At 40.2% G+C, this 19,318-nt stretch overlaps 1 protein-coding gene across 1 annotated transcript in view; it reads left to right on the forward strand.

The window, feature by feature from the left end:
• Positions 1 to 19,318, forward strand: part of RASGEF1C (RasGEF domain family member 1C) — a 152,057-nt gene that overhangs the window by 90,218 nt on the left and 42,521 nt on the right. The window contains exons 4-5 of the mRNA XM_089502620.1: positions 1,690 to 1,827; positions 14,161 to 14,373. Of these exons, the coding sequence (XP_089358746.1) occupies positions 1,690 to 1,827; positions 14,161 to 14,373 (351 nt within the window). The remainder of the gene's footprint in view (positions 1 to 1,689; positions 1,828 to 14,160; positions 14,374 to 19,318) is intronic.

Genomic DNA, 19,318 nt, shown 5'->3' on the forward strand with positions numbered 1-19,318 from the left:
GTGGTCTATGGGTACAGAAAATGTAAGAGTGTGGGAGTGTGAAAGTCATTCTCTTTTTCCTGACCAAATACAGGCTCCAAATATGTTTTAGGGCAATGCAACTACCATGTTGCTATATTACTGTATAGCCTTTACTAAAATAGTATGCAAGTTGTGTTGCCTTGAAACCTGTTTGAACCAAATGCTAAAATAACAATTGTGACTAGTTTTGTGGAAAAAAGCAGGAAGCTTCAGTACACACAATATAATTTTGCTTGATTAAAGGGTGCCTTTTTTCTGTAGGCTAAAGCAACAAAGCTCTCTGTTCTCATCCAGGGTTTCTAATAATATAATGAGTATATGTGCTGTTTGAAAATAGTTTGCTTAGATTACTTTTGCAACGTTTAGGAACTCACACATCCTACAATAATGTACAGTACAGTTAATCTGACCCAAATATATTGCAAGTGGAGAAAAGGAAAATAAAGTAAATAATATGGCAATTTGAAGTCAAAGGCTTTTACAGCTGGCATCCATAGTTTTTTGTGGGTTTTTCAGGCTATGTGGCCATGTTCTGGAAGAGAGGAATAAACTCTTCCAGAAATGGCCACATAGCCTGAAAAACCCACTCCAAAATTGCAATTTTTTGTTAAATTAAAAAATAAATACTTCCAGAATAGAATGTAATTGTGCAAAATAGAGAAATGCACATCTAAACATTAGGAATATTTAAGATAAAGATGCCTGAAGGCATCAGGATTTTAAAAAGTATATTTTGAGAAAATATATATTCAAAGAGTTGTTTTTGAGAATTTATGTAGCTTCAGATACAGGCAGTCTTGTGAATATAGGCAAGTATCAATTTCTGCTGTCCCAATTTGCAGCATTTCAAATTTGCAATATTTCTCCAGAAATAAACAAATGATTGTAAGTCTCATTCATACTGCATAGAGAAAGAAAGCAAGTGCCATCTTGACTTTGCTGGAAAGTAGAGGTTTACTTTGCCTGCTTAGAAGAAGAAATGTGAGGGGAAGAAGAAACTAGCCCGAAAAAACCACAAAAAACTATGGATCCCGGCCATGAAAGCCTTCAACTTCACATTAGAACCCTGTTGTTATTTAGAAGAAGAATTTCCTTTGCCCAATTAGAAGAGGGGGAGGAAGAAACTGGAATTTTGCTTTTATTGGAACAATGTGTTTCCTTTTGCCTGTTTAAAAGAGGGTGAGGTGAAGAAGATGGAGTTTTGGTGTGGCTGGAAAACGTTTCCTTTACTTGCTGGGGCACAGGGATGAACAACTGTTATCTTACCATCTGGGAGGGAGGGGACTCTAACCTGGGAATAAAGACTAATATTTTACCCTTTAAACCTGTTAGGCATAAAGTAGTTGATATTGCAAATTTTGTGGCTACTTTTGATTTGTCGTAATCCTTTCCCCATCCTGCTATGTCTGTCTCTATGGAACTGGCTCAGTCCGTTTACATCAGTTTCAATTTACATTGTGAGTCCAGGAACACAACCTCAACATAAATTGAGAGTCACCCGTAAACACATTCAAAAATTTAAAAAATACATAAATGAGTCTGGCAGTTGCCATGCAAGAGCCACCACTGACAATTCCACATAAGGTAAAACCCACTGAAACACACAGTTGCTGTATGTGCTGACTACCATCCATCAGTTTTATCTCTCACTTGTCTTTCCAATTTTAGGCACGGATCAGGAAATTTGGGCCCAAAATTCTCCAGTTATTGACGGAATGGACAGAAACATTTCCATATGATTTTCAGGAAGAAAAAATGATTGAGTGCTTAAAAGACATTATCCACCGGATAGCTCCATGTGATGAGGTGAGCATTTTGAGGTATACAGCCATCCCTCCTTCCTCACGAACCTGAGATCCATACCCTTGAATATTCACGGAGGGGCGACCTACATTATTCTCAATGGGGTGTGCCCCCATGGTGCACATCCTGTGCGCTTTCACGCACCATTCAAGCGTATGGGGCTTGAATATCTGTGAGTCTCCACTTTCGTGAGAGGGGACATAACGAAAATGGAGGGCCAACCGTACTGGAAACAGAGCTTGTAAAAGTTATTTTTGCTACTACAGCAAAAGAAGCCCTTAGCCAGGGCTGAGAGATTCTGTGAGTTGTAGTACAAAACAAGTAATTTCCCCCTCTCTTTTGAGAGCTTATATCATGAGGAGTGGCTCAATCAGTTATTTGTCTTTAACGTTAATTAGCCCCAAATTCTTCTACCATCAAATTTCAGTACTCCCCCCCCCCCAAAAAAAAATGTCCTTATCAATAGAAACAATTACAGAGGTCAAATCTTTCTATTTTTATTTCCACCAGAAAATGATTTTCTGACATTTTTCTGGTGTCTCATATTACTTTTTAAAATCTTCAAGAATTCCCCACAAAAATGGTTTGCAATAGAGTGTGGAAGACTCCTGTTCGAGAAACATAGGCCCAACATAGTCCATGGCTATATAGAACTAGTTTTCTTTTTCCTTTGGGTCCCAGCTGACATAATCATAATGATGGGTGAACTCCCTTGGTTAACCTCAAAATTGGACTCGGATGACTGCATCATTTCCCTCCAGACATGGAAAACAGCTCAGTTGTTTTTCTGAGCCCAAGAAGACCATGTCACGTACCTGACAATGTCATCAGGGTATCATGGGGTTTGATCCTTCATCCAGCCATCTCATACCTACCTATTTTTCTGCCATCCTGACTCCATTCAACCCTCCCTTCCATCCACCCACTTAATGCTGCTCTGGCAGCAGTGGCCTTGAGACAGAGGGAACAGACCAGTTATGCAGATCAGCTGCTCTTGAGGTCTGACATTCTGGTGTGTTAGACATTGTAGTTAATTCAGAAAGAGAGCAGGATCAATAAGAACAAACTCATAAAAACAGTAAAGGAAAGGCTAAATGTCGTATCACAACTCTTTAACAATTCCAAAGTAACTATAGGAACAGGGAGAAATTAATTTCCTTTTGCTGCAGGAAGGTTGTCTGGATTTTGGGCCACAGATGTGGCCAGAGGATAATTGGCACTGCTGAACTGGTTAGGCTGGTCCTTAATGAGACCACCACAGAAGAGAGAGACAGAAATTTCCTTATCAGAATAAGAATGAACCCCTTAATAAGGTAGACTCCTATAATGATTTTTTTAAAAAAAAATGCTCAGCAGATTTACTATTTTCATTGGATTTTCTCTCATAACTCTGCGAGGTAAGCAATCTTTATTTCCATTTTACAGATGGGAAGCAAAGGCTAACAGAGAAGACCTTGCCTAGAACCCCACAGTGAGTCCATAGCAGAGGTGGGACTTAAACCTAGCTCAGATCTGCCTGCTCTATCCAGGCTCTTACTAATTCCTCCACTTGTTCAGTAACACCAATTACTGGTGTGGAAGAGATAAACTGTCCCTCCTTTAAGCCCTTTTAGCTTTAGGTCTCTTCATATACCTTGATGGCTTGGGATGAAGATCTCTATGCATCCTGTTCACACAGTTAAATTAAGGAGTGTCTTTTCACTTTCATTTCAGATTAGTTTTGTTGTTGGTTTATTATGCCGTAAATGTGAACATGCCTTCAAAGATGTAAGTAGCATTGTGTGTAGTTATTTACTGCTCAATGAGTGGAATTAAATTGATTGCATTCCTAAGTACAACAGGACCCTGTAAGGGGCTCTTGTGAGCTGCCTTTGGTCCCGTTTTGGGAGAAAGGTGGCATAAAAAATGAAACAAATAAATAAATAAATCTCCTGAAATGAACAGAATGTATTTATTTTATTCATTTATATCCCACCCTTCTTCCAATAATGGGATGCATGGGAACTAACTACATGTTTAAAAACAATACTGAACAAAGTTATTAATAAAAGTAAGAGGGTAGAATTCAGAGACATAACGTTAGTCTGCAATATCAGTATGCAATGGGATAGTGAAACACCTTTGAGAATAACTGTGTGGAAGAAACTGTAGTATATGCTTTCGTAGACTTGGTCTACTTCCTCAGTTGCATCGAGTGAACTAGGCTGAAGCTTAGAGATAGGAAATTTAGTTGATATGCTTAGTTAATTATTGATATGTTTAAAAATCTAATTCAATTACATTTATGTTAGATGGGGGAAACTGAATTTTAATTTATTATTAAATTTCCATTTAAATGTAAGCTAAATGCCTGAATTAAAACCCAAAGTAGAACAAGGCTGAAAAATGTACATGCTATGTACAGTACTTGCTATAGTTATTGCTATTGCTTAGTAAAACAAAACTGAAAAATACAATCCCTGATTTTAATCCCCCATTTCTGTTTTGAGTTTGGGAAAAGTGATGCTGTATAGATTTCTGAAAACCTTATTTTTCATCCATCACACCAAAAATCATACCTCTCTTCCTCCCCTTCCCTTATTGAAACTAATTCCCTCTTGAGAATGAAGGAAAATATGGTAAAACACTTTTTTACGTGGCCACAATGGCAAGAATAATACTGGCCCAGAAATGAAAATCTGGAGAGATACCAAGCAAGAAGGATTGGCTGACAAAATTATACGAAGCTGTAGAATTCTATAAGTGACATCATTCTTAAGAGGGGAAACAAAAGATAAGGTTAATAAAGATTGGCTGAAAGTAACAGAGTATTTGGAAGGGATATGGGGGATATCACAGATCAATGTACCCATTTCTTCTTACTGGCTAATTTGCAAATGGTATACTATTTGTTAATTTACAAATGGTATGATAACTTAACCAGATAATTTATGGAACCTTCATTGAGGACTGGCAAAGAAAGATGGATCTGGCAATAATGATATTGCTAAACCTGATGATAGTTTAAGATGATGAGGAAGATATAGACAAGCTTGCAAATTAAGTGTTATTCTTTAATATAGTGAAAAGAAACAGATGAAGTTATAAGAATCAAAAGGGATGAAAGTTAGGATATACAGGAAGGTTTCAATCAGTGGATGGTAGGAAAGAAATTAGTGTGAATGATGAGAAGGTTACAGAATGTGATTGAAAGTAAGAGTATGTGTTTGAGGTGTTTGAGTAAGTGGAGAAAAGGAAAACAAAAAGGAAGGTTTGGAAAGGAAGTAAGTAAAGAGGTAGGAGTAGGAAGGGTTAAGAAGAGTAAGAAGTTAGGGATAGTAGAAAAGGAAGGGGAAAAGAGAAGTAGGAAGAGTGGATTTAAAAGGAAAGCAAAGAACGATTGTGAGAAGAAGGTGGTATATGAAATAAGATAGAAGGACCGAAATTAAGTATGATATAAGTAAAATCAAATATGATACAAATACTTAAAATATGCAATTTATAAATATGCTATAAGCATGATATTTAGACACGAAATTTCAAAAATGTAATAAGTGCATAGCTATCATAATGAGCTGCTTGCTCGTATTTCTTCTCTTCTTTGTATTATTTGTTTATTGTTTTGGATGTGTTTTGGATGTTTTTTTAATGATTAAAAAAGTAATTCCCTCTCATCATCCAAAGTGGATCCCAACAAAAATTCCAAGGTGAAGAGCTTCAGAATTCAGTTTTTGGGGGCAGACAAGGATCCTCTCTTGTACTTGAGAACATAGAACAGTCAGCCTGCCATATCCATGCATTCTGCATACATAGATTTAATCATTCATGGCTTGAATATATCCCCCCCCCCACACACACACACAAATAATTCCAAAAAGCAATGGTTGATTTTGTCATCATACTGTACATACTCATGTATACGTCTAAAAATTTTAGTTAAAAAATTGACCCAGAAAAACTGAGTCAGTTAATCTATGGATCATTGTAAATATTGTACTTTAACTCATATTTTAAAAAAGGAATCATCCCTTGGTAAAAGGCAAGAGTGTAATCTGTCCTGCAAGCACTGACCCCTCCTCCCTCTTCTCATCCATCCCAGCCTTTAGTATGATCATAAACAGTTATCTCCTGGTGGATTTTTAATTTTTAAAAGTTTTTTTGGCTTTGTTTTCCTTTGCTTCATCTTTTAGGTACTAAGTTTTATGCTTGACTTATCCATGAGTCGTATCAAAATCTGTAATTTTGGCCCTAAAACCTGCCCTTGATTTATACATGAGGTCAATTTAAAGTAAAGTATATATAACGGACATAATTTTCCTGTGCCATGGTATATAATGAGATTTGAATATCCATGGATTTTGGTATCCATGGGGGGGCAGGCTAGAATAATACCAAATACACCCAGTGAATACCTAAGGGCCACTATACTTTAGAACATCTGAATACAAAGAAGACCACAGAGTTCTGATGATCCTAACTTTGGTGTTCAGTTTTGTATCTGTTCAATTATCTTGTTCCATTTTTATTAGCTATCTTTCCCAGCCCTACTCTTCTTCTAATTTCTTCTTCCATGTTTTGATCAATGATTGAGCCAAGGTATGGGAAATTCTTAACCATTTCCATTTCTTCATTTTCTAGATCAAATGTCTGTAACTTCTCTATGGTCATTGTTTTTGTTTTCTTAATGTTCAACAATAAGCCTGCCTTGTCACTTTCCTTTCTGACTTTCTACAGTAATTGTTGTAAGTCTTTGATATTTTCTGCTAGTAGAATGATATTGTCTACATATCTTAGATTGCTGATGTTCCTTATTGTTTGTTTAAAATGGATTAAAATTGTGTGATCTTCCAAGATGTAGTTAGACTGCAATTCCCATCAGGCCTGGCCAGAGGAATGCTTGGAATTGTAGTCCACCAACATCTGTAGGGCTCCATTATTCCCAGCCCTAGTCTAAATTCTTTTATCCTATGTGCTAACCAAGCTAATCATGAATTAATGTGTGATTTGGATCTTTTTTATTATTTGTTTGTTAGATTGTCTAAGATTCAACCTTTCTCCAAATCACCTACAACATGAACTAAAACAAAGGACAGTTAAATCAAATTACTTGCAACAACAAAGAATAAAAACAATTAAATAAATTGTCACATTACATACCAAATTAGAAAAGTTTAAAGCATTTAAAACACAATGAAGAGGGCAGGAGTGTGGTACCCACCATTAAAGGACCATTCTGCACTAACAAAATAATGGCCAAAACCCAGTCTAAATAAAAATGTCTTTGCCTGCTAGGGGAAAGAGAGCAGAGGGAAGGAGAGTCTTGTGGTCTAAATTCCAATTACACAGTATTTTTTTAAAAAAAAAATCCAAGAGAACTAGACTTTGGGTAAAAAAAACAGGTGGAAAATGTAAAAATTTGTTAGCTCCTTAGCCCAGTCTCTTATTTTAATTAATTAATAACTTAATAACCATGCTGAAATTAACATTCATACTAAAATTGTAATTTAAACCAACTACTTTAGTTTGAAAAAATGTTGTCCCCTTCAGTTGCATAGTTTTCAACTTACTAGTAACTTAATTGATTTTAATTAGAGTCTATCAGTGCTGAAGTCTAAGGTTTTGGTCTAATTATGATCTAATTATGCAGTTCTATAAGACTAGACATAGAATAATAGTTTCCTATGTGCATGTTTTCATTTTATGTCCAAGTGGCCATGGCAGTCAACTGTAACACAGGTTTCCTCCAGTATATGGTAATCTGAACAAAGAAAGGATAGAGGGGTAATTATGACAGTCTAAATCGAGCAACATATTCAAGTTGCCAAAAATATGTCAGTTGGAGTAACCTGTGAAGAGATGAATCCAGATTGGGGGGGGGGGGGGGGAATCACAGTATATAATTACAGCACTTCATTTATGTGATACTGAAGCCCGATGGAGGACGTATTTTTGTATGTGTACACACACACAAAATATACATGAAAGTACACATAGACACACAATCCTGTCTGTCCTAGGAGTTTGGTTATGAGAATTTCTTAATGTTCATAGCAGGACTGGAAAGAAAACTTGCATTTATTCATTTCCAGGTGGGAAAAAAATTGATTTCTTGACAGTCAAAAAACCTAGTCAAGAAGGATGCTAGATTAGTGAGGCTTTTGCACACTTTTTTGCCACTAGTCAGACACTCTGAAGTATTGCAACGGAATTACTTTGTGGAAATACACTTTTTTCCCATACACACACACACACACAGAGAGAGAGAGAGGTTTCCTGTGCAGGAAAGGAGTTTCCTGCATCAGAAACACATTTTTTGCACACACATGCATTTCTCTACAGAATAATTCTTCTTTGGGGACATTTAAATATGGGAAGACTACTGTGGAGAAATTTCATTTTCTTCCATAGTGGGGAGGGAAAATAGTAATTATTCTTGCTTGGAAAGGTGAAACAAAAAGGTTTTACATATTCTGCTGCTTCTTATTTTTGCTAGAGCAGCAGCTAAAACTCTGAGGGTTCTGTGTGGAAAGAGCTCACACTAGTTTGTGGAGGTGGGAGTTTCCAACAAATATATTACAAGCTAGCCTTCCTTATCAGAACCACTAATTAATTGAAGAATTAATGAGGTCCTATTCATGTGTTTATCTTTTGAAAGGGTGACATGAAAGAGCCACTGTTCTACAGCGGGGTCTAGGCTTGTTTGAATGTGCAGCTCTAACTGAATGTCCAATTGGGAGTCCCTGGGGCCATTGAAACCATTATTTCATCCACTGGGGCAGGTTTGAGATGATTCCTTGCAACCTCTTCTTTGGTTCTGATCAGCTTCTGGTGGATCTGTGTAACTTGTTGTGAAAAGTCTTTAGAAGTATTTATTTTGCTAAGAATTGTGATTTCCATTTTGACAATAAAAGGCTTAATTTAAATATGAATTCCTTCCTCAGCTACCTGCTGCAGCTTCTCATCTTCCTTAAATGCAAAAATACTTTTTAGTTTAAAAATTAAATGGTTTGAATAAAAATAATATTCATGATCGTTGCTTTCCAGGCTGGGTATTTGAGGGGAAAGGAGATTCATGGTAACTTTTTCAGATAGTAGAGAATACAAGAAGATATCTTTGAAAATAAACAGACAACACAAATTAAAATTGTTGTTTTTGTTGGCATTTTTATTTATACCCTGTTTTCCCCCAAAACTGGCTCTCTAGGCAGCTTATATATTAAAACAAGTACAACATAATTAAAAATACAAAAGATAACATTAAAATAGAATCAAACTATTCACAATATTGATACATATGAATACAATATTCATATGATTAAAATAATAAAAAGCAGTTTAAAAAGTATGACTCAAACAATGCAGCACTCTCTTAAAAGCCTCTTCTTTAAAAGCTTCTGGTTCTGAAAGGTAGGAATAAACATTTTTTCCACCCAACAGAAAGAGAGAAAAGAGGGAGGCATTTTGGCCTCCCTTTGAGGGAGTTCCAGAGCCTAGGGGCAGGCACTCTGAAGGCCCTGTTTTACATCCACATTGGCCATGTCTGTGGAGGTAGTGGGAGTGAAAAAAGGACCTTCCCTGAAGGCCATAAGGCTCAGGCAGGCTCATACAAGAAGATGCAGTCTATCTGACAGGCTCAGCCTAAGCCATTGAAACTGAAACAAGCAATAGTTAGACCCCTGGTGACAAACAGTTACAGGCCAGTCGCCCTTCTACCAATCTTGGGCAAAGTGATCAAGAGGGCAGTTGCCCTCCAGCTCCAGGCAGTCTTGGATGAAGCCGATTATCTGGATGCATTTCAAACTGGCTTCAGGGCAGGATATCGAGTTGAGACTGCCATTGTCGCTTTAGTTGATGATCTCCATCTGGGTATTGACAGGGGAAGTGTAACCCTGTTGGTGCTTTTGGACATCTCAGCGGCTTCCGATACCATAGACCATGGTATCATTCTGGAAGACTTGAGGGAGTTAGGTATTGGGGCACTGTGCTCCAGTGGCTCCGGTCCTATCTCTCGGGCAGATTCCAGATGGTGATGCTGGGGGACAGCTGCTCTTCTAAGAAAGAGTTGACATCTGGTGTCCCTCAGGGCGCTATTTTGTCCCCCATGCTGTTTAACATTTACACAAAGCTGCTGGGAGAGATCATCCGGAGACATGGAGCACATGGCTGATGACACCCAAATCTATTTCTCTATGTCTCTAACTGTTGCAGTGACTAAGGATGGCATCTTAGAGAAACCGGAGGTACTTGGTTAGTCAACCAGTCCTGGACGGGGTCACACTTCCCCTAAAGGACAAAGTTCACAATTTGGGAATACTCTTGGATCCATCTCTACCTTGTCATCTCAAGTAGATGTGATGGCCAGGAATGCTTGGTTGGTACGCCAACTGCGTCCCTACCTGGACCAAAAGGACCTTGAAGCAGTAGTACTTGCATTGGTAATCTCTCATTTAGGTTTCTGTAATGCACTTTACATGGGGCTACCTTTGTACCAAGTCCGGAAGCTTCAGTTGGTTCAAAACACGGCAGCCAGACTGCTCACTGGAACACCCAGGTCAGACCACATAACACCGGTGTTAAAATCCCTTCATTGATTGCCTATTAGCTTCCGGGTGCAATACAAAGTGTTGGTTATTACCTTTAAAGCCCTTCATGGCTTGGGCCCGAGTTACTTGAGAGAACGCCTCTCTCTACACAATCCGCCCCACACTCTCAGAACATCTGGAAAGAACCTATTGGAGTATTCAAAAACCAGGCTAACAACAACTTCTTACAGAACAGTCACCGCTGCGGCCCCCAGATAGTGGAACAGCTTGCCAGAGGAGGTCCATCTTATCACCACCTTAGATGCCTTTAAGAAGGCACTAAAGACGGATCTCTTCTGGCAGGCCCACCCACCGATCTTTTATCAGAGATCTTAAATACTCTGCTTCTGATCTGATTGTATGAACCTTAGTGTGAATGTTAATTGATGATCCATTATTTTAGTGAATTAATAGTGATGTCATTGTTTTAACGATTGTATTTTATATGGAATTGTTTTATTGCTGTAATCACGCCTCAATCCACAGGGAGAGGCAGGAAATATAAATAAAAAATATTATTATTGTTGTTGTTGTTGTTATGGCTTTATATGTCACAAATGGCAACATCTGAGAGGAAACAGATCAGCAGCCAGTGGAGATGTTGGATCCAGGGAGTTCTGTGGTCCCTGTATCCTGCCCCAATGAATGCTTTGGCTCCATCTTTTCACACCAGCTAAAGTTCTCAAGAACTTATCAAGGATAGTCCCACATATAGCATGATCCAGATATGGTCATCTTGGGGAAAGTGAGAAGGCTAATTTCCTTTACTCCTGAACCACATCAGGAAATAGGAATTTTACATGAAACAACTTTTTAGAAATATTTTCTAAGCAATTACAAAGTAGGTTATTTGCTTCTCTTGTGGAGAGCTCACACTTTCTTCAGGGACAAGTACTTCCTAGCCTCCGGGGTGAATAGGAATGTTTACTATAAGTCCAAAAGACCTAACTCTGGGTTGTTGAGCTCTGTCATCTCCAGCTTTGCTGTTTCCTCTTGGCAAAAGTCATGCATTTTCCATAGCTAATCCCCTCAAATAGCCCAGGGTGCTAACAATGTATGCTTGTATATTACAATACCAATGTTTCTAGCAGCATATTTCCAGGTACTATGTGTGATATGTGGCTGGATGACTTAATCTGTTGACTTCCTATGTGTCTCTGATCTGCCTTACTATTTGTGTTGATTCAGCTGCCAAGTTTCCCACTGCAGACTTCAATTCTCCATAGCGGTTTATGTCCAGATTAGCAGTAGACTCAAAACATAGCTGTTTGAGGCAAAGATCCAGAAGAGAGTTTTCATGGTAGCATTTTTCCTTCCAACTGTCAAGTCTCGTTAAATGCCTTTCAAAGCACTATGATTAATAGAGAGGAATGTAAAGGCTAAGACTTTAGCAAATGAATACATTTTCCATCAAGAGGCCCATCATTAGTTCACACTCTTAAGCTTAGAAGAAGCTCCATTAGGCTCAAGTGCTGATCATGGTGAGCATGCTGCTATGGCAGAAATTCATTTATTGACATCATTTCAATGAAATTAGCAATGCTATATGCACTTAGCTGAGAGTAAGTCCTATCCACTTCTCTTCCAATTAATTGAATTTAGGACTTCACTTTCCTTAAATTTTGTTTCTTCAGGAAAAAAAGTAGTTAAGGTATGTTGTTGTTGATGATGATGTTGTTGCATGCCTTCAACTCATTTCTGACTTATGGCAACCTAAGGTGAACCTATCATGGGGTTTTCTTGGCAAATTTATTCAGATGGGGTTTGCCATTGCCACTCTCTGAGGCAGACAGAGTGTGACTTGCTCAAGGTCACCCAGCAGGTTTACATGGCCAAGCTGGGATTCAAACCCTGGTCTCCAGAGTCCAACCCTCAAACACATACATTGCAATAAAATAGGGGAATAGCTTTTTGTGGGTTTTTCGGGCTATGTGGCCATGCTCTAGAAGAGTTTATTCCTGGTCCCAATTCTATTCAACAACTTTATCAATGATTTGGGCATGCTTATCAAATTTGCAGATGACACTAAATTAGGAGGGATTACAAATACTCCAGATGAAAGGATCAGAATTCAAGATGACTAACAGATTAGAAAGTTAGGCCAAAACTAACAAAATGAATTTCAACACAGAAAAATGTAAGATCCTAAAACTGGACAGTAAAAATGAAATACACAAATATAGGATGGGGGACACCTGGCTTGATGGCAGTAGATGCGAAAAGGATCTAGGAATCTTAGTGGACCACAGGCTGGTTCAGTAATGTGATGAGGCAGCTAAGAAAGCCAATGCAATTGTAGGCTGCCTCAATAGGAGTATAGTGCCTGGGCTGAGGGAAGTAATAATACCACTCTATTCTGCTTTGGTCAGACCTCACATGAAATATTGTGTCCAGTTCTGGACACCACAATTCAAGAAGGTTGTGGAAAAGCTGGAGGTCCAGAGGATGGCATCCAAAATAAATATAAATCTGGAAAACCAGACCACTTGAGGAACAGCTTAGGGAGCTGGATATCTTTAGTCTGGAGAAGAGAAGGTCAAGGGGTGCCATGGTAGCCATGTTTAAATATTTGAAGGAATACCATACTGAAAATGGAGCAAGCTTATTTCCCGCTGCTCCAGAGACTGGAGCAATGGATTCAAGCTAGGAAAAGAGATTCTGTCTAAACATTAGGAGGAACTTCCTGATGGTAAGAGCTGTTTGACAGTGGAACACACTCCCTCGTAGTGTAGTGGAGTCTCCTCCTTTGGAGATTTTTAAACAGAGGCTGGATGGCTATCAGTCAGGAGTGCTTTGATACATGGCAGAGAGTTGGACTGGATGACCCTTGTGGACTCTTACAATTCTATGATTCTATGACTGAATCCATGGATGCATAATTGGTGAATATGAAAGGCTGGCTTTATTTAATTATTTATTTCTCCCATCTTACTCCCAATATACAATCCAAATATTTCAAACAGGAATAGTATTTACCATCACAATTTATTTTGAATAGATACAGAATAGATACATGCAAGCCTTTGCATCCTATCGGAAAAACTCCCCTTTGAAGAGCACTTGCCTGGTCCATTTGCAAGCCTTTGCTTCCTATGGGGAAAACTCCCCTTTGAAAAGCACTTCCCTGGTCCGTTTGCAAGCCTTTGCATCCTATGGGGAAAATTCCCCATTGAAAAGCACTTCCCTGGTCCGTTTGCAAGCCTTTACTTCCTGTGGAAACAACTCTCCATTTAAATCCACTTGCTTCCTAGAGGTCCAAAGAAGGAGAAGGAGGGACAGAAGTGGTCTTTCCCCCTTTCCATCCTTCCTTATGGCCCCCTAGGTTTTACCCTTGACTTATCCACAGGTCATATCAAAATCCAGGATTTTGACCCTGAAACCTTCCCTCGACTTATACATGAGGTCAACTCGTACACGAGTATATATGGTACTTCACAACAAAAACAAAGCAGTCAGAAAGAGCTAAACTGGCTGATGCTGATCCCTTTATGATCTCCCTCTATGTTGATCCACATGGGACTTTTATTGTGGCCTGCGGGTTTAGCTCAATTGTTCACATGTTTTGTTGTGGCAGACAGCCATAGGATGGAGTTAGGGTGGAGTTATAATTAAACTGAATGGATGTTTTAGAAAGATTCTAGCCCACTCCTGACTATTTCTTGTGCATGAACATACATTCAACCTTGTTTTATTTGTTTTCAAGCTTATGGTTCATAAAGTTGTTTTTTTCCTGTTCTTATTCTGTGTTCCTGCTTTCCTTTTTTCCTCACTTCAGGCCTATTGGAAAAAGATGAATCAACTTCTACAAACCCTGAATCAAAAGCTTGCAACTCTTAACCATGGGCAGGAAGGGATGGTCAAGATCAATGCAGCTGTCTCAGACAAGGTGGTGGCTTTTAAAAGTAAACCTCCGTCTATTCAAAGAGAAATGCTGACTGTCTGCAGTGATCCTTACACATTGGCCCAACAGCTAACACATGTGGAACTGGTAAGTGGAAAACAATACTTCTTGCATTGTCCTTTAATTATATGGAAAGCCATTTTTTCAGAAAAATCCCAATCACAACAATGAAACTTTCACTTTAAGGAGAAAGTTGTTTGTATTCACTCAGAACTGGATCTTACCATTATTGCAGAGTCCGTTGAAGTGTTCAGTGGTGTGTCTGGACAGGTTTCTTGGGATCATTTTCAGTTACTGCAGCCTGACAATATTCATGTGTTGGATGAATGCCTAGATGTTGTAATGGGCAAGATGAGGGCTAATAAACTGAAACTGAAATCTGATAAAACAGAGATTGTATGGATTGGTGCTTCCCAGGTCTGAGATAGGGGTAAATGGTCTTGAATAGGATTGTATTTTCACTGAAGGAGCAGGGGTGTAGCTTAAGAGTACTCCGACCCATCTCTGTCACTGGAGGCCCAGGAGGACAATATGGCTCAGTGCTTGGAACTAGTTTTAGCTGGCCCACTCACTATGGTCTTTCCTAGATAGAAGGAACCTACCTACAGTACTTCATGCACTGATAATTTCTTAATTGGACTACTGTAGTGTACTACCCTTGATGGTGTGAAAGGTACAGCTAGTGAAGAATGCAGCAGTAAGATGGCTGACCATCTCTGTAAAAGCATACACATAACACTAGTCTTAAAGGAATTGCACTGGCTATGGATATACTTCTGGACTGAATTCCGTTCATTGGTGATAACACTCATTTGATTTTGGGACCCCAGTATTTGAAAGAACGTCCTTCTGTATGTGTGCTGCCCAAGGCTTGAAGTCTTTTGAGAAATTTTGACTCTTTCTCATTTTTCAAATGAGAATGATAGGCTGGGGGGGGGGGGGCATGGGAATGAGCCTTGTCTGTCATAGCATCCCATTTGCAAATTTTCCTCACTTTGGAGGCCCCATTGGTGCTGATATCCATCAAAAGGAGCCTTGGTGGCACAGTGGTTAAATGTCAGTACTGCAGCCACAAGGTTGTGAGTTCAATCTCAGGCAGGACTCCAAGGTTTACTCGGGCTTCCAGCCTTTCGTAGGTCAGTAAAATGAGTATCCAGCTTGTTGGGAGCAATTGGCTTGCACACTGTAAACTGCTTAGGGAGTGCTAGTTCACTGATAAGCAGTATAGAAATGTACTTGCAATTGCTATTTATTGGATTCATTCCAACACCAAGTTAAAACACAACTTTTTTATTAAAGTCCTGGGGCCTCATTGATTTCTTCCAAAATGTACATGTATGTTTTAACTTTTAAGATGTTTAAATTTGTTAACTGGTTACTTTAAAAAAGTTAAACTGTTTGAAGTTGTTTTATTTGTATGTTGCCAAGAGATCCTATTATATAAGGCAGTGATGGCGAACCTATGGCACGCGTGCCAGAGGTGGCACTCAGAGCCCTCTCTGTGGGCACATGTGCCATCTCCCCAGCACAGTTTGCCAGAGTTTGTTACAAGAAAGCCAGAGGGACACGGCACTTTGCAATAAATAAGTGGGTTTTGTGTTGCAGTTTGGGCACTTGCCCTCTAAAAGGTTCACCATCACTGATATAAGGTAAGATGTAAATGCTCAAATAAATAAATATCAAATTTGAGCAAAACGTCAGGAAGAAAATCTTCTAGAACATGGCCACATAGCCCGAAAAACTCACAAAAAACTAATCATCATCATCATCATCACCCCTTGTATCTCTAATCTGGAACTTGAAAACCAGCTGTGACAGCCATGAAACAAGATATTCCAGTGTCATACTTCATTAGCACTGTCTATTTTACCTCATTAGCAGTGGTGCAAAACACCTATGGTACTTCAGGCACAATTTGTCAGCCATGCTAAATGGTGGAATTCTAGGAATAGCAAGTACATTTCTATACCATTTATCAGTGCCTTATGCACTCCCTAAGCAGTTTACAATGTGTAAACTAATTTCCCCCAACAAGCTGGATACTCATTTTAGCGACCTATGGAAGGATGCAAGGCTGAATAGGAATTGCAGTTCTAAAACAACTTGTCTAAACTCTGGTTCAAGACTGAGCACCCAACTAAATAGAAGAAAACAGCATAAGTAATAATAATAATAATAATAATAATAATAAAATCTTTATTTATAGCCCACCTTTCCTTGGTAGATCAAGGCGGGTTACAAAGTACATTGATGTACAATTCCATAATAAACAAATACAACGATAAAACAGCAATAAAAACAAGTTAAAAATTACAGATTAAAAAACTCACATAACTAGCTTAAAGTGCAAATGCGATGGAGGGGGAGCAGATATTACATCGATTAGGGGAAAGCTTGTTGAAAAAGGAAGGTTTTTAACCCCTTCCTGAAGAGGTCAAGGGAGGCGGCCGAGCGGAGCTCACTGGGAAGAGAGTTCCAGAGCTGTGGGGCCGAGACGGAGAACACCCTCTGTGCTGTCGTAGAATATTTTGCATCTGGAAGTCTCAACAGTTGCTTCCCGGCTGACCTGAGAGCGCGTGGCGGATTGTATGGGGAGAGGCGGTCCTCCGAGTACCCTGGGCCCAAGCCATTTAGGGCTTTATAGGTAATAACCAACACCTTGTATTGCGCCCGGAAGTGAATAGGCAGCCAATGTAGGTCTTTCAACACAGGTGTTATGTGACTGGCCCTGGAGGATCCAGTGACCAGTGTTGCTGCCATGTTCTGAACCAATTGTAGCTTCTGAGTATGGTAAAAGGGTTGCCCCATGTAGAGCGCATTACAGAAATCCAACCGAGAGGTCACCAGAGCATGTACCACCGTTTCAAGGTCCCCCCGGCCCAGGTAGGGTCGCAGCTGGTGTATCAGCCGAAGCTGATAACAGGTGCTCCTGACAGTCGCATCCACCTGAGATGTAAGGTGGAGCGACGAGTCCAGGAGCACCCACAGACTGCGAACGGAGTCCTTCAAGGGGAGCGTGACCCCGTTCAGGACAGGTGGACAGATATCCATCCCCGGGCCCGGGGAACCTATCACGAGCACTTCCGTTTTCTCTGGATTCAAACTGAGTCTGTTTTCCCTCATCCAGCCCATTACTGACTCCAGACAGGCATTTAGAGGGAAGATGCCATCCTTGGTCACTGCATCAGTCAGGGACACAGAGAAACATATTTGGGTGTCATCAGCGTACTGATAACACCGCGCCCCGTGTCTCCGGATGATCTCTCCCAGCAGTTTCATGTAAATGTTGAATAGCAGGGGGGACAGAATGGCTCCTTGAGGGACACCAGATGTAAGTGCCCTCTTATCAGAGCACACGTCCCCCAGCTGCACCATCTGGAACCTGCCTGAGAGGTAGGAACGGAACCACTGGAGCGCAGTGCCCCCGATACCTAACTCCCTCAGGCGTTCCAGAAGGATACCATGGTCAATGGTATCGAAAGCCACTGAGATGTCTAAGAGCACCGACAGGGACACGCTACCCCTGTCCATGCCCAGACGGAGATCATCGACCAAGGCGACCATGGCAGTCTCAACTCCATAGCCCGCCCGGAAGCCGGTTTGAAATGGGTCTAGAAAATCTGTATCATCCAAGACCAATTGAAGCTGGATTGCAACTGCCCTCTCGATCACCTTCCCCAAGAAAGGTAGCAGCAAAACAGGCCGATAATTATTATGCATCAGAGGGTCTAGGGAGGGCTTTTTTTAGCAGCGGTTTTACTATGGCCAATTTCAAGCTGGATGGAAAACGCCCTTCCCTGAATGATGCATTGATTATGCAGCGCAACATGGTGGTTACAGCCACTCCCCCCTGAGCCGCTAGCCACGAGGGACAGGGATCGAGAGAGCAAGTTGTCTTCCTAACACTTCTAAGGATCTTGTCCACTTCCTCGGTACTCACAGACTCAAAAAGATCCAGTACAATTGAGTCCACGGAACCTCTGGAGACCTCTACTCTGGTTCCTGAAAAAATACTGGCGTCGAGATCAGCCCTTATCCGAGAGGTTTTATCCACGAAGAAGTTGTTAAACTCGTCACAGTAGGCCTTGGATGGTTCCAAAATAGAGTTCAGGGAGGAGGGTAGCTGAGTAAGCTCCCTCACTACCCTGAACAGCTCTGCCGGACGCCACTCCGCGGACGTGATATGCGCAGCATAGAACGAGTTCTTTGCTGTGCTTATCACCACTCCGTAGTCCTCCAAAAGGGAGTCCAGGAGTGCCTTGTCGGCTAAGTCCTGATGTCTTCGCCATTTGCGCTCTAGTCGTCGCAGAACCCACTTCCTTTCCCTGAGATCTTCCATATACCAAGGTCGCTTTTTGGAAGCAGGCCTGAGAGGACCCTTGGGAGCGATACTGTATATAGCCCTGGAGAGATCAGTATCCCAGGTGGTAATAATAATAATAATAATAATAATAATAATAATAATAGATTTATTTCTAGCCCGCCCAATCACAAAGAATCCGGGTGGGTTACAACAATAAAATACAACGAATTACAATAGAGTTAAAAAAATCAAACCCTAGACCTACCACCACCACCCATTCCCAGTACTAAAACAGAATTAAACAGTAATAATATTAAAACATTAAAAACATTAAAAACATTAAAAACATTGAACAACCAAAAAATAGGCAGAAACATTGGCAGGGGAAAATAGACAGATGAGGGGACAAATATCTCTATATCTGGGGAGGGTAACTAAGTTGGAAAGGCCTGCCAGAAGAGATCTGTCTTGAGTGCTTTCTTAAAAGCTACCAGACGGATCTCCTCCGGCAGGTCGTTCCATAGTTTAGGAGCAGTAGTAGAAAAGGCCCTCTGGGAGACAGATGTTAGCCTAGATTTTTTTGGCTGTAGTAGATTTCTTCCAGAGGACCTTAGTGTGCGGGACGGACAATAGGGAAGAAGGCGTTCCCTCAAGTACTCTGGGCCCAGGCCATGTAGGGCTTTAAAGGTAATCACCAACACCTTGTACTTTGCCTGGAAACTAATAGGC

Source organism: Sceloporus occidentalis, unplaced genomic scaffold (assembly GCF_023333645.1).
Source record: "Sceloporus occidentalis isolate IW3139 unplaced genomic scaffold, rSceOcc1.0.p SCAF_1, whole genome shotgun sequence".
Lineage (NCBI taxonomy): Eukaryota > Metazoa > Chordata > Lepidosauria > Squamata > Phrynosomatidae > Sceloporus > Sceloporus occidentalis.